The 24,450-nt window shown below is 39.2% G+C and overlaps 1 protein-coding gene across 5 annotated transcripts in view; it reads right to left on the reverse strand.

Annotated features, from left to right (window-relative positions):
- The window catches only part of ALCAM (activated leukocyte cell adhesion molecule), a 183,571-nt gene that overhangs the window by 32,023 nt on the left and 127,098 nt on the right, over window positions 1–24,450 (reverse strand). For all 5 annotated transcript variants that reach the window (XM_089512357.1, XM_089512355.1, XM_089512356.1 and 2 more), the window contains exons 4-10: window positions 21,654–21,718; window positions 18,409–18,496; window positions 14,972–15,154; window positions 12,295–12,422; window positions 11,534–11,663; window positions 5,063–5,175; window positions 9–144 (exon numbers count right to left, since the gene is read on the reverse strand). In XM_089512357.1, the coding sequence (XP_089368483.1) occupies window positions 9–144; window positions 5,063–5,175; window positions 11,534–11,663; window positions 12,295–12,422; window positions 14,972–15,154; window positions 18,409–18,496; window positions 21,654–21,718 (843 nt within the window). The remainder of the gene's footprint in view (window positions 1–8; window positions 145–5,062; window positions 5,176–11,533; window positions 11,664–12,294; window positions 12,423–14,971; window positions 15,155–18,408; window positions 18,497–21,653; window positions 21,719–24,450) is intronic.

Below are 24,450 nucleotides of genomic sequence, written 5' to 3' on the forward strand. Positions count from 1 at the left end.
CACATTACCTTGTACTATCAGTGTAAGTATTTGCCTTTTCTTTAATCCTTCAACTTCCTGCAAAGTAGTTTCACAGATATAATTTCCAGCATCTTGGTACTGTAAACTTGAAAAAGACGGACTTGAGCGCATTCTGGTATTGTCCTGATAAAACAAGGACAAAGAGGACAATTAACCAGAGGAAATGACATAGGATATAACACACACACAGCTTTAAATAGGGAAGCCTACCTATTTCAGAAATGTGCAGTTAAGCTTACCCAGTCTCTGTACTCAGACAAACTAGCTACACACTAGAAGGAAATCTTGATCTTTGATTCCCAAATAAAATCATACCTAAAGCTAGATAAAAATGAACCATTTTGGTCAAATTATTTGATCACTCCTAAACTAAACTAGTAATGATTTGTATGTATTAGATTAGTTCTGGATAACCTCGATGTCATATGGCTGTTAGTACTATATCAAAAACCTTCTGTTAGTGATCAGTTTAAACCTTTGTAAAAGCATTTGGCCCTTTCCCCAGCATATCTCACTAAGAGAAAAAGAAGACTGGTCTCTATCTCTCTGCATGTGTATAAGAACGGTTGCTTTTTAGTGCTGACCTCACTCACTGTTAGCATACACGACTGACCCCAACAAGGGAAGAGAAATGTGAAAACGGTTATATGGCTGTGTTTTACATAAATGTTCAAATCCAAACTACTCAGAGATTCCTTCACTTGCTCCATCTCTTTCTGTCGTCACCTCATAGCCTCACTTCCTTCTTCTTGCAGTATTTTCCTTAAAAATCAGGGAGGGGAGATGAAATGGCCAAAAATGCACTTTAGAATAACATTCATGTCCTCAAGCGGCATCCTGACAGAAATCTCAGTGCTTGCAAGCCACATTCTCTCTCTAGTTTTGCTCACTGGCTGCTGCCTCCAAACCAAGATACTTAACTGATAAGTTGCTAGGGCAGAAAGGATGAATGTGCAAATGGATTTGTTTTGCCCTCAAACTGCACCTCTCCGTTAATTCAGATTTTCCAATTAACTGAAGCTAACTGAAGTTAATTGGGAAAATGGCTAAATGTGAAACCTAAAATCCAGCTTTTTGTCCACAGATACTGTCAATCAAATGGCCTACATGGCTCTTTATCAAAATAAATAGCAGCACTCAAGGAAATCAATACATTGGTCAGAATTCAAATGATGTTAATAATATTGTCAAAACATCAATTCTCATTTAATTATCTCTATATTTACTGATTTACTTTTTTCTGCGCTATGAGACATCAGAGGTGTCTCACATTTTGTAGTGGTTAATTGATCTACTTTTTTATGGTTGTGGAAAACCAAGGAAGGATGTTTCAGGGCAGCAATTACTGACTAGATTTCAAGGTTCATATTGTCAGTGATCCTTATTTGTTACTACAATATGAATTTGAAACACATTTCACATATCTAAACAATGTCATTTAATAAGTGGTTTAAATAATCATTTAATTCATATTTCAGCTATGCACTGACAAAAGCATAAAACATACAATACAATATTAATTACATGTCCTGTCTTATCATAGGGTTTTCAAGGTAAAACTGTTGATGAAAGTAAAGGAAGAAAGTGCCAAAGTAGAGGGACAGTTAAATACTGAAAACGAAAACAAAAGTAATGACGATAGAAGATTTCTATACCTTTAATGTAGATAATGAAAATGAAATTAAAGATTTTGTATACCTAGGTTCAGTTATTAATCAAAATGGAGACCACAGTCAATAAATCAGGAGACTAAGACTGAGAAAGTCATTTAGGAAGGTACTAGGTAAGATCCTGTAAAGGAGTAACAGTAGATATCAAAGTCAGAATCATTAATGCCACAGCATTACCAATTTCTATGTATGGTTGTAAAAACTGACCAATGAAGAAAGCTGACAGGAAGAAATTCAATGCATTTGAAATGTGGTGTAGGACAAGAGTGGACTGCTTAAAAAACACAATGGACTGCTTAAAAACACAAATGAGCACAAAAGGGACATAGAGAAAATCAGCTCTGACTTTTCACAAGGAGCAAAGAAAGATGACTAAACCGAGGCTATCGTTCTATAGGTATGTCATGGGGCAACATGACTCACTGGAAAAGACTATAATGCTCAGCTTAGCGGAAGGCAGGAGGGAACAAGAAAGACTGCATTACAGGTGGGTTGATTCAATCAAGGAAGCCACAGCTCTGAGTTTGCAAGACCTGAATAGAACAGTTGATGACCAAAACTCTTAGGCATCTCTCATTCATACGGTCACTGTGAGTTGAAGTCAATTTCAAAAGTAACAACAACAAAGTCTGTTGCGCAATATTGTGCATGGACGGATAAAGAGGGGTTCCTTATATGCAAGGATGAGGGCAAGGATGAGCTGCCTTGAATTCCATTTTGGGAGAAAGGTATATATAAAGGCAATAGCAAACAAATAAATAAAATAAGTGGCCCTCCTTCCTTTACTAACACAGCAGGTCACTGCAGATGTAGTGAATTGTTTGTTTAAAATTTATATGACAATTGAACTACCCTTCTAATCCATATACATAATTCAAGATGTCTTAAAATTACAGTTACACTAAAAGAAAAGTATGAAGCAACAAACAATGAAGGCAGGGAGAGCAGACAAAAGGGGGGGGGGGGAGAGGGAACTTCAGCAGCCCCTTCATAATACATATAGTGCTATGATTCTACTTTGACTGCCATGTCATCATCCTATGGAATCTTGAGGTTTGCAATTTAATAATTCTCTGGCTAAGAATTCTAAATACCCCTCTATAGCTCCAAATCCAGTATTTTCATACAATGTTATGACAGCAGGTATGGTGAAATACAGTACAATACTAGAATTGTGTAGTGTGACAAGATGAAGGAATCTAGGTAGGCAGTTTGGCCAATAAACATTCAGATTTCATAATGATACATACAATTAGTGAATCATTGCTCTCTTCTGTGTCTTTGCTCATTATTGACATTGGAGACCTGGATAACACACCTCTTTTTAAAAAAAGATAAAGTATTCAAAAAATCTAAATGTCCTAGTGTAAAGGTCCTGTGCTCTTCCTCCTATCCAATAAGGATCTCTTTAACTGAAACCAGAAAACCATGCATTCCTGAGAAAAAAAGGGGTGGTTGCTGTGATGTATCCTAGAATAATAATAATAATACTTTTAAAAAGAACCTCTAGGTAAGAATAAAAAGTTTCTGTTTGAGCTGGGAACTTCCTCTGGGTGTTCTGTAAAAAGGGGAATGCCATGCGGATGCTTAAAAAACAACCCTAAGAACCTTAACAACAGATAGAGCAACCAATAGGAACATTCCTCTATTCATTTTCCCTTTCTGTCTGTGTCTCTTTGACCTCACCTTGTTCCCAGGACAGGCTAATGCCTATCTTAATTGCCATCTCTTCAAGTATAAAAGCCAAATGATTTTTGCAAGGGTTTGATGATGGTGGTCTCAAGGCAAAATTTTCAGCCCACTCATATTGGACAGCAAATTAACAAAATAACTCTTTAACTCTGCAGTGTATACTTGTGTAGGATATGCTTCAGTAAGTGAGTCAGGGTGGTGTAGTGGCATGGGCTTTGGATGACGTTTCTGGAGATCAGGGTTCAGTTCCCCACTTGGCCATGCAAATCCACTGGGTGACTTTGGACCAGTCACAAATATTCAGACCCAGAAAAACACTAAAGCAAGCTTTATGGTTGCCATAACTTGGAAATAAGTTGACAACAACAAATATTTGTGTAAAATCTGCATGTGACACATACCAAATACTCAGTGCATTATATATGTATCCTTGAGAACATCATACTGCCCTTCATTTTTGCCTCATAATTGTTGATGAGCTTCTGCAGAATTGTACCTCCAGATCCTCTGAATGTCCTTTGTAACCTGCTTCTCCTCTTTAGAAAGTAGGGGAAACAAGCATATGCTGGGACTGGGAAATGGGAGAGGTCGGTAAAATGAGTACCTAACATTGGGGAAAATTGGCTAACACACTGTAAACTGCTTAGAGAGTGCTTAGCTCTATAAAGCGATATAGAAATGTAAGTGCTATACTCTGTGTGACCTCTACCTCAGTGTCCAAAATGATCGCTAACATTTTTCAAGGCCTTCAAAAAGGAATATTTCCAAATCCTAATTGGAGATGCCAGACATTAAGCCCAGATCATTCTGCATGTAAAACATGTTTATTTATTTATTTTTGTTTCTTTTCCTATGACCAATGACACAGTGTCTAGTTGAAGGCTTTCATGGCTAGCATCCATAGTTTTTTGTGGGTTTTGGGGGCTATGTGGCCATGTTCTAGAAGAGTTTATTCCTGGCGTTTTGCCAGCATCTGTGGCTCTCTCTTTTCCAGGTAAGCATTCTCTGAAGATGCCAGCCACAGATGCTGTGAAATGTCAGGAATAAACTCTTCTAGAACATGGCCACATAACCTGAAATACCCACAAAAAACTATATAGTGTTTACTTAATTCTTTTTTGTAGCCAGAACACATACATGTGTGAATGCAGAGCTCACATGCACACAGAAGGGCCTCTACCCCACCCCATGGCTGATATTCTGTTGAGCAGTTATAAATGTGTATGCTAGACGTATGTATTTATAGCTGTTTGGTATTCCTGTTGACAACTAAAGCATTGTTGCTATGAAGGCAAATGCCTCTTGCAATCTACCTTAACAGCCAGCAGCCACGTCATCCAATGCAGACTTGTTCTGCTGGTGATTAGGGTGCTGCAGGATTATGTTTTCACCCCTCCCACCAGTGAGCTTCAGTGCAGCAAGGAATTGTGACAGCAATCTCTTCTGCTCCTCACAATCTTACTTGCTGGTGGGAGACAGCAGGAAACATAATCCTGTAGTGCCCTGATCTCTAGCAGCACAGACCTCCATTCACTTGCTGAACCTACTGGTTGATAGGTTTCAGGAATCAGGTCAGGAGATGATATGTACTCATGCTATCCTAACTATTCTCTGTGAGTCAGGTTCTTGGATAGTATTTTTTCTATCTTGTTAATAATAGCAGAATTACCAATATTTACCTTCAACCAGAATACAGTGGCATTTTTACTGGAAGAGATTGTACAGGATACAGGTAGTGCTTCTCCAATCTGCTTAATAACTTCTCCACTGGGAGTAAGTGACAAATCCAAATCTACAGGGGAGAAAGTCAGTATTGTCAGAGACAAGTATCATAAATTTGTCACATTTAGAGAGTTTACAGAAGAGAAAAAAACTATGTTGTCTAATTCCAGTTAAAGCTGCAAATTCTCAGTCAATTACTTTACACAATAGGACAGAAAATAATCTTCAAAAGAAGGCAGAAAAAATATTTGCATATCTATGCAATTACTGGGTAGCAGAAAGTGAAACACTACATTTTCCTTGCAGGATCACTTAACAACAAAAAAAGATTTGCTGAGAAAGAAAAGTAGTATGTAAAGTAGGGAAATGGTGGGAGGAATACAAGATATGGTTTTTTGTCTAATGGAACACAGAGAAGTCTGTGCTTTTGTTAGTATAAAATAGAAATCTAAATTGTAATCTTAAAATGTAAGAATTATCTTGTACAATGGTCAGAAAGTTGACAGATTTTGTTTTGAGATTTGTATTGTGTTTCTTTTTTATGCATGATCAAAATATGCAGGCAAGATGCATACATTTTAAAGCAGTTTCCTACTTCACCAGGCTTGCCTTCATGGGACATTCAATATTAAAAAAATTCCATTTATTAACTCCTATCTAACTATTTATTATTTCCTTTCCCAACCACCCAGTTATTAGTTCTTTTCCCAAACACAACAAGGTTTATTTTGAAACACTAAGGCAGGTTACAGACCGCCACGAAAGTATGCGCAGAGCGCGTACTAGGGTTAGGAAGGGGCGGTGCTTCCGCACCCCAACTCTAGTACGTGCTCCGCGTGTACAAAATGGCGGCGGCTGTTCCACACGGCCGCCGCCATGATGGCGTGATGAACGCGCTGCCTCCAAACGAGGCGGCGCGGACGTGACGCCATCGCTCTGCACGAGGGCGCTTAATGCACCCTTTGCGCGGAGCAGGAAGGAGCTCCATTTCGGAGCTCCTTCCTGGTTTGCGTCGCTGGGCGCAGCCTTCAGACAGCTGCGCCCAGCAACGCAAGGGAGAAAGGGGCCAAGCGGCCCCTTTCTCCTCCTCCCCACCGCTGCAGGGTGTCCTTGGGGCTTGAAGCCCCAAGGACACCCCTTTCCAGGCTGCGGGGAAGCGGCCTTTTGCCGCTTCCCCGCAGCCTGCAAAGCGGCGGATCGGGGCCTCAGAGGTTGCCGGTCTGGCAGCTGAGGCCCCGATACACCAGGGAAAGGCGTGCCTACAGGCCGCCCCAAAGGGGCTGTCTGTAACGTGCCTAAGGTAACATTTGCTTCAGTTAAAATGGATTCCTGGTTATGTGACACATATCCACACCTTTTAATTTAGAATTAAGAATTCATTTTAAAAGTTGCAGAAACAGATTAAGTGCCTTCTACAGCAGGTGTCTTTTCTTCTTGTAGACAGCTCTAATACTACAATCACAATCACAGTTATTCCAAAGATATCAGAAACACGTCTCTAGGCAAACCAATGTTCTTGACCTTTGGAAAATCATCAGCCCTAAAATGTTTAATGTTATTGAAGCCTGTGAATTACTCTTCAGTTATCTTGCTGGAAAAAAAGAACTACATTCCTTTAACAGGAATGTGGTATCTTCACAAGCATTCATTTGGGAACATGGTTATAATTAAAAGAAGCAGAGTTTCCAAAAAACAACCTGCACATGTATGTCTGCAAGAACTCAAAGCTTTATGTTGCTACAGTAACAAACACTACTTATAGTTAGTTGAGACCTGTGCATGACTGATACAAGCCTAATTTCTCTACAACGAGTGCCTATAGGAACACTTCCCTTATCTGCTTGAGCAGCTGCTTAGCTAAAAGAGCACAAGCACAGTCAGCAATTGCCTGTTAAATACCACCCTGTTGCTTCTCCTCTACCCAAGAATGGTTTACTCCAAATTGATAATAAATCATAGAGGGAGAAACACATTTTGAAATTCCATCTCAATGACTTAAACATGTCAATAAAAAGAAATACACAATAAAGAACATATACTTGTTAAAACTCAATCTTCCTGAATAGAAATCTTCTTGGCCTGCCAGAAGGAAAAATAAAGGAGAAGCTAACCTTTCTCCTTTGGCTGGGAATTCTAGTCAAAAGTGGTTCCTTGTGGTGGAGCAGAGAGGAAGGCCTCTGTCCTGAGGATCTTAAAACCTGTGCAGGCTTCATCAGAGAGAAGGCTTTTCCCCCCAAATAGCCTGAAGCTATTTGAAAAATCAGAGAGGTCCAGAGTCATTATCGGCTCTGTTAAGTCATAACCAGCATTTTGAATGGTTTGTGGGATCAAACAGGTAATAGTGAAACTGTTGTTAGGAAATTATTTACATGCTATCTATAAGTGGTGCTATCTGGACAAGTTGAATAGTCTTCAATGGCAGCCCCATGTAAAGTGGGACACAAATGGGTCAACTGACATAAGAAAAATTGTGTTAGCATGCCCAGATTTGACATTCCCAAAATAAGAAATGATACTGTTTGAAAAATTACAAAATTTTAAAGATTTATTATTGCAACAGTAATTGATTAACAGAAATCAAGCAGGCCTTGAAAACAAACTGCTGTATTTAATATAAGTCAAATGTTAATTTGGTGCAGAGAATTCAAGACGATCTGCCTGCTGCAGAGTGCATACCAAGTGAGGAAGTGACAATGCAAAGGCTGACTTCTGCATGTTACTGCATTAATATGTGAGCTATTAAAGACAGGAACATCATTTAAATAAATATATGAAAAGCTTACAAATGATTTAATCATTGGTTTTGTATTTAAAAAGTGTACATCTTGAAGGAAGTAAGAGTGTTAACAAAAGGTCTTATAAAACTTTGTACTCTAACAAGCTTTACTGGAGTATACATTGTCAATACTACAAAGACTTTACTATAAAAGTAGGTTACATTAAGTATATAATGTAATTTTAGTACACAGACTACACTAACAGTTTATATGACATAAATTACCCTATCAAACAAGACAACTCAGAACTGCACTAGGTGTTCAGTATTTATTATATCAACACCACCTAGCACGGATTCTGAAAGATGGTCCTATCTCACCAGTCTTTTGCAGTACTTTGAGAATGCCTTCAAGCATATAAGCAGTATGAGTCATTAGAAATTTCATATGTGCCCTTTCCAAAGCCTCTTCATGAACCTTATGGATAAGAAGAGCAGCCGCCTTATATATGATAACTATTTTTCTTTAAAAAAGCAAACAAACAGAAAGCAGAGCAAATAAACAGATGTCTTTCACCATAGGTAGAAGGGAAGGACAGTGATCCTCGAAAGATCTGTGGGAATAGGTGCTATTTAACATACTAACAAATTATTTGAAGTGAGGTGTTGACAGGTGTGTTTGTACCTAACATCAAACTATTAGGCTTCAAATTAAAGATGTTTAAGAAAAAGCTCCCTAAAGAATTCCTCTGAGATGGATGAGATCCAGTGTTACATGTGTACATGACATCCGAACAGGATGCAATGGACCAGATGAACATCTTGGGACTGTATTGGATACTGTTGTTGTGAGGCTTCATCATTTTCAACATATAGCAACCCTACGCCAAACCTATCATGTTTTTTGGGGGGCAGGATTTAGTCAGAGGGTTTTGCCATTGTTTTCCTCTGAAGCTGAGAGTGTGTGACTTGCATAGGGTCACCCAGTGGGTTTCTATGGCTTTGCAGGAATCTGAATCTTGGTCTCTAGAGTCGTATTCCAACGCTCAAATCACCACACAATAAAATAACACCTAAAATATATAAAACAGTGATACTCTTATTCAGACAACCAAAATGCATAAAATACATGATTCAAGGTTTCAAAGCTCTGCTGGATTCTTCATCAGGCAAAGGTGTTAAAAATCATATATGGGAAAAAATGATTAAGTTAGTCACAGGCCTATATTTTGTGAAGAAGCTGTTGGTGTGTTCTGTAAGTGATATATATGCAGGCAGGCCCCTCCTACTTCTGGCCACGTGGCACTGGGAACAAAGCATTCCAAAGTCCAGGAGATAAAACGTAAATTCCATTAGCAATACAAAAAAGTACCTTCTCTGAGATCCAAGACATCTCAATGCCTTGTGAGGCCACTTTCTCCTTTGTTAAGCAGAGAACATTGAATCTCCATGCTTCTAAATTAGGAGAATTTTAAGTACTGGTTGGTAAAACATGCCAAATGTAGTCCTACTTTTTGTAAAAAAATTTTTTACCTTTATTGAAGGTAGAAAACTCAAAAAGTAAAGAACTATTCCATTTATCTTCTCCCCCACCCTATAAATAAATTTCTCTGTCTTGCTTTTCTGCTATGTTCAGTTACTCACTGGTTTCTCCCCTACTTATCACACCACACATTACAACATACATTATCAGACATGGGGATTGGAGCCATTTTTTGGGAACTCTGGCATATACAGTGGGCCATTGCTTTATGCGGGGGGTTACTTAAGGACTCCCCCCTGTAAAACAAAAAGCGTGTATACTTGAGCCCCATTGGATATAATGGGGCGTGCTTGCTGCATGGTTGTGCGCCATGCATGTGTGCCATTCTCCTCTTTCCTGGGCGGCTTCAGCGTAATCTGAAAACTGCCTATAACGAGCCTGCGTATGGTGTGGGCTCACTGTATTACCCTCATCTATTCCATTAGTGTTTGAAAGAGCTTCATGACTCCTTTCTGCAAGGATTTGCTGGCAGGCAAAATGGGAATAGATTTGTTTGTAAGTCCATCCATGCCAATATCTTTCTCCATGTGGAAATATGAAAATATCAATTTGATGGCTGCCCCTGAGTACTGCTTGGAAAAAAGTGTTGTTAGGTGGGGGTTTTTTTGTACTTTAATTTTCAGAACGACTTATACCAGTGATGGCGAACCTTTTTGGTGCCGACTGCCCCAACTAAAAGTTTTTCCAGCACCGGGTATTACTTGGTGCTGGGGGCGGGACTTCTGCCCTCTGGGAGTGGGACTTCCAGGGCAGGACTTCTCCCACCGCACCTTTCCTGGCCTCCAGCTGTCTCTGGAGAGGCTGGAGGCCAGGAAAGGTCTGGGACGCATGCACGCCTATTCCACCTTCTCTCTGCTAGATGCAAGGTCAAATGGCATTGCATGCCATCTCTGGCATGAGTGTCATAGGTTCACCATCACAGTCTTATACAACATGGCAACCTCCAAACAAGGGCCCGTTCCGCACAGGCTTTTGCAGTGCCCCCGTCATGTGCTAGGGGTTGGCCGAGGACCTAGCATCCATACCGGCCTCACCCCTAGCACGTGACGGGGGCGTAAAAATGGCTGCGCCCTATACACATGGGCGCGGCCATTTTTACATGCCGGATGCTTAGCGTATGCACGTAGCATCACAAAAATGATGCGTCGAGTGCGCCATTGGCGCCTCGTCACATCATTTCCGCGACGCAAGAAGAAGCGCCATTTTGGCGCTTCTTTTTAGCTGCGCCAAGAAGCCTCGCAGTTTGGCTGCTGGAGCTTCTCGGCTCTGCTAATGATGGTGCAGGCAGAGCGCCGCTTTTTGACGCTCTGTAACGTGCCAATGTAACTTTTCTAAGGTTTGCCCCAGGCAATGGTCACTTTAGCTACACATTTTGTATGACTGATGATCATACTAGTTTCTCATCTAGGAAATGGAGAATTGAAGCCATAATTGAAACCTGGATTAGCATATACATCTTATTATTTTGTAAATCAACAACTTTAAATAGATGTAAAGTAATACTCACATAATATCAGAGTCTTTTAACTATAGAGCCAGAGTACTGTAGTGGTTTGAGTATTGGAATACAGGTCTGGAGAGCAGGGTTTGAATCCCTGCTTGGCCATGGAAACACACTGGGTAACCTTGGGCAAGTCACACTCTCTCAGGCTGAGAGGAAGGCAAAGGCAACCCCCCTCTTTTCAAATCTTGCCAAGAAAACCCTGTGACAGATCTGCCTTAGGGTAATCATAAATCAGAAATGACTTTCAGGTACACAAGAATAACAAATTTTAACTATGGCAAATTTCTGAATTCCATAGTCAAAAAAATACATTATAATTCCTAAGTACCATAATATGCACGTTGTCCTTCATCTGTTTAGTAAATTACCAGATTTCTCAAATCCCAGGACAAAGCAATGAAAATATTTCCATTGTACGTGAAAAGCAAATCCTTAACTTTGGAAGTGAAAAGGAAGCAAAGATATACAGATAATTAAATGACCAGAATGACTCATACAGATAACCTTTTGGAAACCTGAGGCAGCACATTCATTTGCTTTGGCCCTTACAGTGATATCCACATGCAATTTTGCCCAATGGCAAGGAACATACTAAGAAATCATGTCAGTGAAGAAAGAAAAAAATACACCTGGAAAAAAAAACCCAATAAAATAAAAATACTTACAATGTACTGTAATTATAGTGGAGTCCATCACACTTTCATCAATCAGTGAACATCTGTATTCTCCTGTTGCATTTCTTCTTACATCTATTAATGCATACAAACTTGAACTTCTTATAGGTTCTGGTTCTCCCTTTTAAAAAAATGGAAAAGAGAAATTTAGTTGCATAGGAAAAATGCCTTTCTTTCCATGTATTTTTGGTAATGGATATCCCTTTGTAAAATACTATTAGGGTATGGTGACCTCAGTTCTCAAATGATCAAAGGTTGCATTTTAGTGAATTAAATTTTACTCTCATGAGTAGTAAAATTATCAGGACACTCAGCCACCTCTGGATTTTTGAGATAGTTTTGCTGACAGAATTTTAATATGTATGTACCTATGTATTTACTTGAACCATTTATTTGTCATCCTTAGCTCTACTGAGGCCTCAGTGTGATGTATAACAGAGAAAAACATTTAAAACATTAAGTATGCAAACAAAAACATTAAATACAGACTCATATGTCATTTTAAAATAGTTCAACTCTCAGCTTGGCCATGAAAGTGACCTTGGACAAGTCACACTCTTTCATCCTCAGGGGAAGGCAATAGCAAACCTCCTCTGAACAAAGCGTGCCAAGAAAACTCATGATAGGCTCACCTTAGGATCACCATAAGTGGAAACATAGTGAAAGCACACAACAACAACAAATACTATATATCAATACCCTTCTTTCCCTTCCCCTGCCAGCACCACTTCTGTGAGGAAGGCAATACTTACAGGAATGTAAAACAAAAACTCCTGAGGTGGAGGATTACCATTTCCTGAACATTTCAGGGTAATGTTATCACCTTCTTTAATGCTATTCCTTTGTGAAAGCACTTGAATTTTAACCTTCTCTGTAGGATCTGTAAAGACACATGCATCAGTTAATAATCTCTCTCTATCCCAAATACATAGACTGTGAGGGGAAATCCTGTAAATATGTCAAAGGTAATGTACAGATGGCCTTCTGGAGCAATAACTATAATTACAAAATAGGTGCTATACAAAGCTGCTGTTGCAATTCTGCATCCAGCTCTCAGGGTTTTGCACTTAGGGACTGAACAGACAACCCATTTGAGCCCACTTGGGACAGGCTTGGAGGCATGGTATTTAGATGTGCCATGCCCCCAAGTAGGATAGAAGCCGGACTAATAATTACACGCCAGACGACTTCTCTCCCACTTGGGGGCATGGCGCTTAGATGCCACTCTCAGCTGGCTTTTGTGGAGGAAGATTTTGTGGAGGAAACGAGCCAGCTTTTGTGGAGGAAAATTTTGTGGAGGAGATCTTATCCACTCCTTTTTGGGGCAGAATATGGCTGGATTGGGCCAGGGATCTTTAAGCCGTCCCTTTTGGGCTGTCTGTCCCCCCTTAGTCATCCTGTTAGGTTTGATGCTGTTCATATTCTATCAACTATGCCAGATCCTCTGTTTTGAGAAGAAAGGACTAAATTCAGGTTTTCTGGTTCTTCTGAAAGAGGTGACTGGTGCTGTCAAAACTGATATTGCTATTCTGTCTGGCAGTTGCACATAAGTACAACAGTACCATAGATAAAGGTGCCATGGCTCATAAAGATGCTGATTAAAAATACAAATAATTAAAAATACAATACTGGGCTACTCTTAACACTGAATCCTTTTTGAAAATATATATACTTCTAACTTTCTGTTTATCAGGCTGATCATTGATTGAATTCTTTGCAGAGCTGTAAAGCAACGCTAAAAATACACCAATGCAAATAGGTCCCAGACTCTAAGAATGCCTCTTTGGAAATCAAACAAAAGATAAACACTGAACCAGTTAAAGCAGGAGTAGATCACATGGCTAAATCTGGTCCTCCTGGTGTTCATTTTTCCCAATTGGATTTCTGAAATAGCCACGTCCCTTCTTTATGACACCATAATTTGGTGCTTTCCTAGTTACTGCATGATTTTACTTTTCTGAATGACTCTTTTTAAGGCTTTGTTACTGACCAAAGACTTCTAAAGCTAAAATATGACAGTATTTTTCTTCTTAAACATTTGTCAGTGACTCTGCTTGCCACTGAAATGGATCTCCCTCTCTAAAACTGAACACAGCCCGTGAACCAAAAGAAGTTCCCCTTGATTTAAAGTGTGCTTTAAAAGATACTCTTAATCACTACTAAAGGATTTGACACTAACACTGGAATTATATGACATTTATTTATTTGGAGTACTACTTCACTGAAACCATAGGAATTTGATTTTGGGTAACATATTTACAGCACAATTCTATATACGCCTACTCAGATATATGTCCCTTTGAATGTAATCTGGCTTACTTCCAAGTAAGGGAAAGTAAAGATTGCAGCTTTATATCAAGCAAAATTCTGACTAGAAAACAAAACACTGTCCATAGTTCTCTGAAACAATACCCATTGCTCCAATGGGTTGTCTCATGAAGAACTGAGATCCTGCATCATGAGACATAACTATGATGACAGTGGCTCCTTCTTCAGATGATGCTACTCTTCCAAAACCAACTTTTTCAGCTTGGAGGCACCTCAGTGAAAGGGTTTTCAAGGCAACAGGTCAGGGTGGAAAATGATATCTGTAACACTCCTAGAGGGCATAAAAAGGCAACTAGAAAAACTCCTCAGGGTACTGCTTCAAGTGCTTGCCTCAATGTACTCAATGACTGGAAGAGCACTGCAGACATCACATTCTAGTGCCTCAATCTGCAGTGCCTCAGAAATTCTTTGGCTAGAGCACTACTAAGGTGAAAAGATTGATGTTCTGGGGTCACATTTGGTCATCAGCCACCCTAAACACAAATCCCCAGTTATGAGATCATAAATCCAACTTATGATTTTGTTAACTAGTGCCATCAAATAATTTTTTAGAAAAGCACCAGTAATTGGCATATGGACAGCCATAGCAATGTGTAAACCAACATAAAATTATTTATTTGACAGAATGTTTTATTTGAATGAGACAGCACAGCTGATATCTATTTAATTTTACAGATATATGTTTCATTATCTATAATGAAAAATATTCTTTAAAGTCATTTCTGTATATTTATTTCTACAGGTGACAATAAATTTGGTGACTGTCACTTCTTCAGGAAAAGTTAAAGGGCAGGTGGCTATTTTCATGAATATTTTTTTTCTTTAAGAAATCCCAAGTAAGTTCCAGAACTGTGTAGCTTTGACAGGAAATATGGGGTTTTTTACCTATCGCTAGACACTGTTCATATAACAGCCATGTCCATGTATGTCCCTTTGTGATAAAACACATACAGTATCCTTTCCACCAATGTTTTTCATCCCTGACAGTTCCCAATCACTGTCTTGCTCATCTAAAATACCATGAAAACTCATGTTCTGGGGAGAGCCTGTCTTAAAAAGTGGAAGTCTTAATGCTGTAGAAATAAATATTTATAAACTTACAGTGAATGTCAAAGACTGCTGACTCTGATCGTATTGTTTCTTGTCCTGTTGGCGCAAAGTATGTCACTGTACAGGTGAACTGTGCATCAGTATCGTCCTTTGTTGGCTTATATTCTAGTGAAGATATTACAGTGTATAGTCCACTTGCTTGATCTATATTAGTTTGTTCGTGGATGACTACAGCTTTTGAAAGAAAAGACAAAATTGTCACTATCATGTGAAACTGCTCCATGTATTTTCTTATGTAGCTTGTATTTACAAGTATATGAAATGAAATCCACATGGACATTAATGATAAAGCAGGGCCCATTACAGACCACCGAGAAGCGGCAGTATGCCGCTGCCGCCGGTTGCAGCGTCCGGGAACCGCAGCAGCCAAACGGCGCGGTTCCCAGACGCTGCAGAGAAGGAGCGCGAAAATCTCACTCCTTCATGGGCCCCGGAAGAGACGCCGCGAGGCGCTAGTCGTGCACTCGCGGTGTCACTTCCAGGGTGTGACATGCGGACGCAGAGTGTCCGCTACGTCAAGATGGCGGCGGCCGTGTGGAATGGCCGCCACAATTTGTTATGGACTCAGTCCGTGGTAGGTGCTTTCTAACCCTAGCACAGACTGAGTACGTCCTAGGGTGCCCGTGTGTAATGGGCCTAAGTTATCACAGACCAGAGTCTAAGTTTTCCTAAGGAAGAAAGGAAAGGATGGAGGGGAAATACTTTTCTAGTCACTTAATTCTAAATGCAAAGGGATCTTTTGGCATCTTTGAGACTAACTGTGCAAAAGAAGGGGTAGCATAAGCTTTTGTAGGCTTGGGGTGCACTTACACTGTAGAAATAATGCAGTATGACACTATTTTAATTGCCATGGCTCCATTCTACAGCCTTTGTGAGGCACCAAAATGCTTTGTCAGAGAAGGCGAAAGAGTTTGTAAAACTACAAATCCCAAGATTCCATAGGATGGAGCTATGGTACTTAAAGTGGTGTAAAACTGCATAATTTCCACAGTGTAAATGGTTCCTTAGTCTATCTTCTCAAATGCATGGCTGTAGACCAAGTAGAAGAAGTACACCCAGTTGTGCCACTAGGGTTGGTGTCATCCACCTCCCCCCCTCAACTGACCACACTACACAGAATCCATACTCATTTTTGTACTGATGTTACTCATAAATTGTAATATCAGTGAATGTAATGGCAATAGTTAAGACATCAACAACTAGCAAAATTAAAATTATATCATTAAATTACAACATCATATGCACAGCCTAAATGTATTTACATGTACATAGTTTTATGTGGTAAAAGTGACAATTTGTGATGTTCTTAAAGAAAATTTAAAAAGAATTTAAAAATCATTTTTTAAAAAAATAAAAAATAATTTAAAAAAAGGATCTCCTCTTTCCCCTCCCACTGAGCATCTCTTCAGTGTTTTAAAGGAACCCAGGTGAATGCCACAACCCATTTCTACAAAAAGGCAGATGTCTGAGGAGCAGTTGGTGTCACCCCCCATGGGGTGTCACCTGGTGTGGCTGACAAGTCCTGCACGCAACTAGTAATGTCCTTGAGTAGGCCAAGTCTATGAAAACTCATGCTGCAACTTCTTTCACACAACTTCTTTCGCACACTTAGGGGCTCTACAAGCCACCCCTTTTCGTGCCATATCAGGGCCATGGCCCCAATCCTATATGGCACCCCTTTGGTGCTGCATCATTTGACGCAGTGTACCATCTGATGAAGTGTGCGGAGTTGGGAGTGCGTCAGCAGGACGCTGCACTCCAACTCTGTCCCCAGGCTGGTCTTTCAGGTTTGTAAAGGCCCTTAATCTCAAAAGTGCTACAAGATCACTTTGCATACTGACAGTCCATACTAACATGGCTTTGTCTCTGAATTCTAAATGTTTAGGGTGTATCAAGGGTTATATATTGTTGAGAATAAAAGCACCATAGTGGGAATAAAAGAATCATAGTGAGAAAGTGTCTGCATTCAAAGTTAATGCTAAATCAAACCATGGGTTGTTGACCAAGTCAGAATCAGTCTTGCAGACAAATGAAAGGTCTTGATTTGTTTCTCATCTGGCTATTCTGCCAGTGTACAAATGGTTCACATTCTTGTTGTTTTGGATAGAGATCAGTGAGGTAATCATTTTGTAACAACTTTTCAAAACTCAAATATTATTTCATAAGCATGATAGAACAGAGGAATAAAAAAGGGAGCGAGATGTGGGGATAAGTGAAGTTGATAAATTTTCCCATCCAGTGAGAAGGAGATGAGTGCTTCCTTAAAAATTTGCTTTGAATCCTTATGAAATCAACTGTGTTTGTGGGGCTGAATCAGGGTTGCCAACCAGTCACTTTTTTTCTGAGAAACTGTCTATCTACACAGCAGACAGGTGCAACACAGTCCCTGCTGTGCTGGGAATAGCTGTACCTACTACATTTTATGAAACAGGTCGATACAAATTCACAGCTTTCTTTTTTATCAACATGAAGGAAGGAACTTGACATCTCTATTTTTGAATTGTAAAGTTTGTGTTTTGCTTATGTTCTCATGGCAGGGGGCTGGAAGTGTATGCGTGTTTGTGAACATTTTTGTTTTTGTAATTTTTTTTGTTGGGGATAGAGCTTTCCCTTTTTGTGGATTTTTGTGTGATTTATTTTGGGATCTGTGCTTCTCATTTCTGTATATTATGCTTATATCTTTATGGTTTTTGTGTTTCTGTATTTGCTTTTGAGGGCAGTAGCTTGGCACCTCTGCCTTTCTGTTCATAAAATTGTCAGTCATGGAAAAAATTATGAAAACAGGATGAGTAGCCTGGCAAAGAGCAAATGAAACAAGGAAATTTGATAAGAAATGTGGGACTGAGCATATGAGAACAGTTTAGCTTGAAGAATTATCATTTTTGGCTTCTCTAATCTTTCTCCTTTCTAGATTGGTAAAAAACTAGGGCAGGGCAGAGAAATAAATAAGGAATAAACCAGGATTCCAGTTCAGACACAGCAAAATGTGACTAAAATAAGCCAGGTGCAACTACATATTTTTCTTCAAACTGGAGTTTCTTGCCCCCAAACCCATTTTGATTTGTTGCCAGGAATGCATTTAGACATCCAAGCAAACCACAGTTTGGCGAAACACATTATGATGTTGCATTATGTTTAAATGTGCTGCAATTATATCTCTTAAAATGACTATATGTGCTACAATTATATCTCTTAGAATGAATACATTAAAAAGTAATCTTTTCAGAATCTTTTGCTTAAAGATGCTAGAGGAATGAGACCCACAAATCACCACAAATAACAGGTAAACATTTTTTACAATAATAATTGCAGAACTGTTGGTAATGTTTAAGGTAATATAAACAATTACCGCATATTAGCTGACAGTGATTTTTCAAGATACTCTAAAAGAGATACCAGCAAAATGAACACACAATTATAAAACTTACTTCCTTCAACGGGCTGCAAAACAATTTCATTCTTGAACCATGTTAGGTTTCCCTCTGGATAACCATCTTTTGCAATACATTGTCCGAGCTACAAATACAAAGACATAATTAGGTTTGAAGTTCAGATTATGAGGAAGTTGTCTGCATTTTTAAAATTACTGGACCCAACACATTCTACACTCTTTAGTCCCCTGGAAGAAATTGAAATAATTACTGAAAAAATATGCTTGCTTTGGTCTTCATCAATAGCGTCCAACAAAACATTTCTAGTAACACAGCAAAATTTAGCTTTAAACATTTTTGGATTAACACAGAATTTAAAGATACAGCTATGTTAGTCTGCAGAATCAGTATGTACAGTGGTCTTGTAGCACCTTTGAGACTAACTGAAAGAAAGAGGTTGACTGCATGAGCTTTCGTAGACTTAAGTCTACTTCCTTAGATGCATTTAGAATCTAAAAGTAGACTAAATCCATCTGAGGAAGTAGATTTCCTCATATCCCTCAATTTCTCTAAGTAAAAAGAACTTCTGCTTGAGACTTTAGAACTGCGACCAATCATAGATAAATTGGAGCTTCTCATAGCTTCTTCATTTTTTTTCAGACTGCTGGATATAATAGATGTAGCAGGTGCCATTAGGTATGTTCCTGGAAGGAGAACCTCAGATAAATCAATGACTTGTTTTTTTTATTACATATTTCTTGCTTAGATGAGACATGGGGATTACCCAACCCTCCAAATATTATTTGATTCTAAATTCCACATTTTCTCACCCTTGTGTGCTAGGATATGTAATCCAGCAACATTTGCAGGGCTACATAATCCCCACTTTGCTCTATCTTTGTTATTTATTTTATTTCTGTTATAACTATTATTACTTATTTGATTCTCAAGTTCTCATTCTTCACAAATGCCCAGGGTATCTAATAACATATATAAAATTACATGTTTATAATTTCAGTACAAAGATTTCAGATTACAACTGCTAAAATGCAATACAATGAGCAGCAAAAAACAAATAATTATATCCTAAAAGCTAAAAAAAGTGAGAAGGGTGAAACCATTGTGGAAAAAAAGTCAAATCACTTCTGGATGCAAGTTCCAACGATGGTGGCACAATGAGACCTGACCGCCGATTCTTAACTTGACATTTCAACACACTTACCGTATATGCTTTTTCTACCATCTGTATGCCGATGACACCCAGCTGTATCTTTCCGCCCCTGACCTTTCTCCAAGGCTTGAACAGCAAGTCTCGTCTTGCCTCACAGCTGTCTCGCAGTGGATGCGCCATCGGCGTTTGAAGCTCAACATGTCCAAGACGGAGCTTCTTGTCTTTTCTCCTAAGCCCACCCTTCAACACTCCTTTTCTGTCTCTGTGGACAACATTTGTATTCAACCAGTCCAGCAAGCCCGCAGTCTTGGTTTTATCTTTGACTCTTCTCTGTCGTGTATCCCTCAGATCCAGACCACAGCCAAGGCTTGTAGATTCTTCTTGTACAATATTGCCAAAATCCGACCATATCTCTCCGCTTCTACTGCCAAGTTCCTGGTCCATGCCCTAGTGATCTCACGACTTGATTACTGTAATGTCCTCCTGGCTGGGCTTCCTCTTTCTCACCTCCGTCCTTTAATCCCTGTTCAGTATTCAGCTGCACGCATTATAACTTCCACCCACCGCTCTGACCACATCTCTCCTGTGTTGGCATCCCTTCACTGGCTCCCCCTCCCTTTCCGTATTCAGTACAAGCTCCTGCTGTCGATGTTTAAAGCCCTCCATAGACTGGCCCCTCCTTACTTATCAGACCTTCCTTCTCCTCACCTTCCCACCAGGGCCCTCCGTTCTGGTAGTCAAGGTCTGCTGTCTCAGCCCAGGATTTCCTCTGCCCCATCCCGGATTCGCCCCTTTTCACTTGCTGCCCCCCACTCCTGGAACCTTCTTCCCCCACAAGCAAGAGCCATCACTTCGTTAACCAGCTTCAAAACTGAGTTGAAAACAATCCTGTTCAGAGTAGCCTTCCCAGGCATTGCATAATTGTCGCTTGCTATTTGGTGTTCTTTTGTTGTCTGTTTATCAAACCATTTCCTGTATTGCTATGTACTGTATATGCATTATCCTACTTGAGAGTATGTATTTTCCCTGGAAAATGATTAACCATCCATTAAGAACCCAAGCCCTCCCTCCAGTCCATCTGCCTTGGTCCAGGCCTTGGAGGTAGAGAAGAACTGCTGGACCTCTTACCCTTTCCCTCCACCACTCTCTTCTCCTTCTGTGTCATGTCTTTTTAGATTGTAAGCTTGAGGGCAGGGAACCGTCTAACTAAAAAGATTGTATGTACAGCGCTGTGTAAATTTACAGCGCTTCATAAATAAAGGTTAATAATAATAATAATAATAATAATAATAATAATAATAATATGCTAGTGTACAAATTGATCTCATGTATAAGTCAAGGAAAGGTTTTAGGGCCAAAATCATAGATTTTGATATGGCCGATGGATAAGTTGAGGGTAGAATTTAGGAGACACAAGATTTTAAGATTAGGTTGGAAGTGGAGGGAAAAATGAGAAGCTTGGTCGTCAAGAAGAAATAAAAGGAGGAGGAGGAGAAGCAAAGGTTTTAAGATTGGGTTAAAGTGGAGGCAGAATGGGGAGATGAGAGGAGGAGGAGGAGGAGGCGGCGGCGGCAAAGTTTGGAGATCAGGTTAGAGTGGAGCGAAAATGGTGAAATGCAAGGAGGAGGAAGAGAAAAAAGAGATTGAATTAAAGTGGAAGATAAATGGGGAAATGCAAAGAGGAGGAGGAAGAAGAGGAAGGTTTGGAGATCGTGTTAAAGTGGATGGAAAATAGGAAAATGCAAGAAGAAAGAAAGATGTAAAGATCGGATTGATAAGGGACTCACCATACATACACACAGACTGACACTCGTGCCTTGCAGCTCTTTCAGAAATCACTGCCAAGGCATGGAGAGTGGGGCATCAGGGCTGCTTTTTAAAGGGCCTTTGTGAGCAATATTACTGTTTGTTGTTGTTGATCCAGTTAATCTCAACCCATGGCAACTGTGCTGACCCATATATAAGTGGACCAAAGATTTTATGGTCAATTTTCAGGCATAAATTTCTTGATTTGTAGTCGAGTACATATGGTAAATCACACTGAATTTATGCATAGAATAGTGAAAATAAGCAGGTTAATATATGTTGGAAGGAATAAACAATATATTTAACAGAAATGAGGCTCACTTACCATTTTTAACTGTTCGGTCTCTAGATACTCTGCTTGACTTATAATTTCAGGCCGTGATGGCTGTTCTGTATTTTTTTTTTAAAGAAACAGACAAAAATATCAGTAAGGGAAATGTAAAGGTTCGCATGATGTTACAATTTTGCAAAGAAATTATTATCTAAGTGAATCTTTACAACTGTACTAAAGCAGGAGTATTTCAAATATGAGATTTATTTCTTATAATGGTCATATGGGAAAATAGTACAAAAATCCAATGTCCATTCTAATGAATTTTATTGGAATATATAGAAAAGTGCCCACATGAAGGATTGTATAAATGTAGTCATCTGTTGTTCAATGGCAAAGGGACTGTGTAATATATAAAGTTACATTGTGTAATGTATAAAGTTACAATGATCATGGCTGGTTGAATTAATTTTAAAAAATCATAGCCCCCTCAGATCCTCATAAGGAATAGTAATAGTACTGATTTGATAAAGCAAAACTTGATATCACAAAGGCCTTTCATCTGCAAACAGCCAGCTGTGTTGGTTCAATCTTTGCTTATATATTTCCATCACATTTTACTCCATTCTAATAACTTTAATTAATGATATATTACAAAACCATTAACAGAAACATAACTAGGCCTCCAACCCAATTAAACTGCCATCTGAACTTAATTAATTAATTACATATGCAGAAAAAAACCAAGTATGTCATGAAAATGATGCTTCTTCATTTTTAGGGTTAGGTTTCAAAGACAGAACAGGTGCATTAACAATGTGGTTTTGAAGGAGAGTTAGAAACTGAAGACCCCTTCAACTTCAGAACCAAAATGCTTTTAGAATATTAAACAATAAAAGTATACTGAAACCAAAAGCTCATGGTCTGCTTTTTTGCATTCTACCAGAATCAGCATTCTTCCTCCTGCAGCTATCATATTATGAACCTTAAAAACTTACTCCACAGGGTTCTCTAAGCTGATCTTTGACTATGGAGATTATCACACAGGAGGAAAGCATCTTTCTCCCATGCTTAATTCATGTTATTAGCATGATCGGAGGGAAGATTATCATACACTCACTTTGTTATCCTGTTCTTCTACCATCTGTAAACAGTAATGGGCCCATCATTGGGTACTAACAGGATAAGCATGCTTTTCTCTCCTGTGTGATAATCTCCATTATGGGGGAGTGTGGTATGATAGGGAAGAAAATAAAATTCTGAACCCACTGATGCTGGATACAAAATACACTGCTAGATTCTGGCCTGTGTTTACTAACTTGGGCTGTAATCAGTGATGATACTCAAGTGCTCAGTAAAAGCTATTTCATTTATTATAAGTTTTATGGCTCTAAGTCATTCCATTCTTGGTCAGACTAAAACTTTACAGCACCCCCTTGTATGTAAATAACACCATAACAATTAGATTTCTTCTGCTAGCTTCCCCTCAAGTATCTTCAATGTTTGCCAAAGCTTCTTTCCTGACAATCAGGACTGAAAGATGGTAGTTTTCTATACATTTCTAAATTCACAACAGCAATATTCTTGGCTGAAGAGCGGGATATAAATAAATATTATTATTATATTCAAGCATTTGTGTGAACATGTGAGGACTTAAAGTATATTTACATGGGGCAGGCTGCACCTTGCTCTAATTAGGTCCAGCTGAATACCCTCAAAAATCCTTATCAGATATTCACACTCCTGTATTGATCTAATGAATAAGTTCAAATTGGGGGGGGGGGGGGCGTTTAAGAAGACTAAAAAAAATCAACTCATTTGAAATGTGGTACTAAAAAGAAAAACCAATGGGTCCTAGAGCAAATCAAGCCTGAACACTCCCTAGAAAACAATATGACTAAACTGAGACTAGCATACTTCATAAGAAGATATGACTTACTAGGAAAGACATTAATGCCTGCTATGGCAGAAGGCAGCAGAAAAAGAAAAAGACCACATTCTAGAAGGATGGACTCAAGGAAGCTACAGCCCTGAGTCTTCAAGACCTGATCAGGGATGCTGATTATAGGGTGACTTGGAGGTCTCTCATTTATGGGGTAGCCTTAAGTCGAAGTTGACCTGACAGCAGCTAACAACAACAAATGGGATACAAATACAAATGTCAAGTAATCTTGAGAACAATAAAGTGGTGCTCAGAAATTGTGTGCATACTTCTAATTCTGTGCATATCTGACAAGAAGTATTTGAACTCTCTATTGGTGTTTTATGTGACCATTTAATGGGAAAATCCCTTTTATTGTGCCTGTTGATATTGAATTACCAAATAAAACCTTCTTCACCTTATAACTCGTTTGGTGATGTTTCTATCTGCACAGGTCAGTATAGGTGTTCATAAATGTACTGCACTTTCCTCCTTGGCTTCTATCTCCACAGTAGTGGCCAGTAAATGCTATGGCTCCCCTGAAGTACACACGCATATATGCTATACAACCAGCCCTCCCTATCAGCGGGCCAGCTGGCCACTGTTTGGTATGTCCACAGCTATCCCCATCCCATACAAGTCAGTGGTGGTGCATCCATATAGCCATGCCGATATGGACACCTGCACATTGCAAATACATGGACTTGAGACCCCAAGATATTTCAGATCCATGTGGGATGTGAACCAGACCCTCTCTAATATAGAGGGTGGACTATAATTGCATTTCAGAAGTGATAGAACAATGCCATTTGTTTCACAGAACATATACTTAATATCTTACCATTTCTTCCTGTAATGCCTTTCTATATTAATATAGTAAGTGTAACAGAGAAATCATGCCTTTACATGCTTGGAGTAGACTACTGCCAT

This window comes from Sceloporus occidentalis, unplaced genomic scaffold, assembly GCF_023333645.1.
Source record: "Sceloporus occidentalis isolate IW3139 unplaced genomic scaffold, rSceOcc1.0.p SCAF_2, whole genome shotgun sequence".
Taxonomy (NCBI): Eukaryota; Metazoa; Chordata; class Lepidosauria; order Squamata; family Phrynosomatidae; genus Sceloporus; species Sceloporus occidentalis.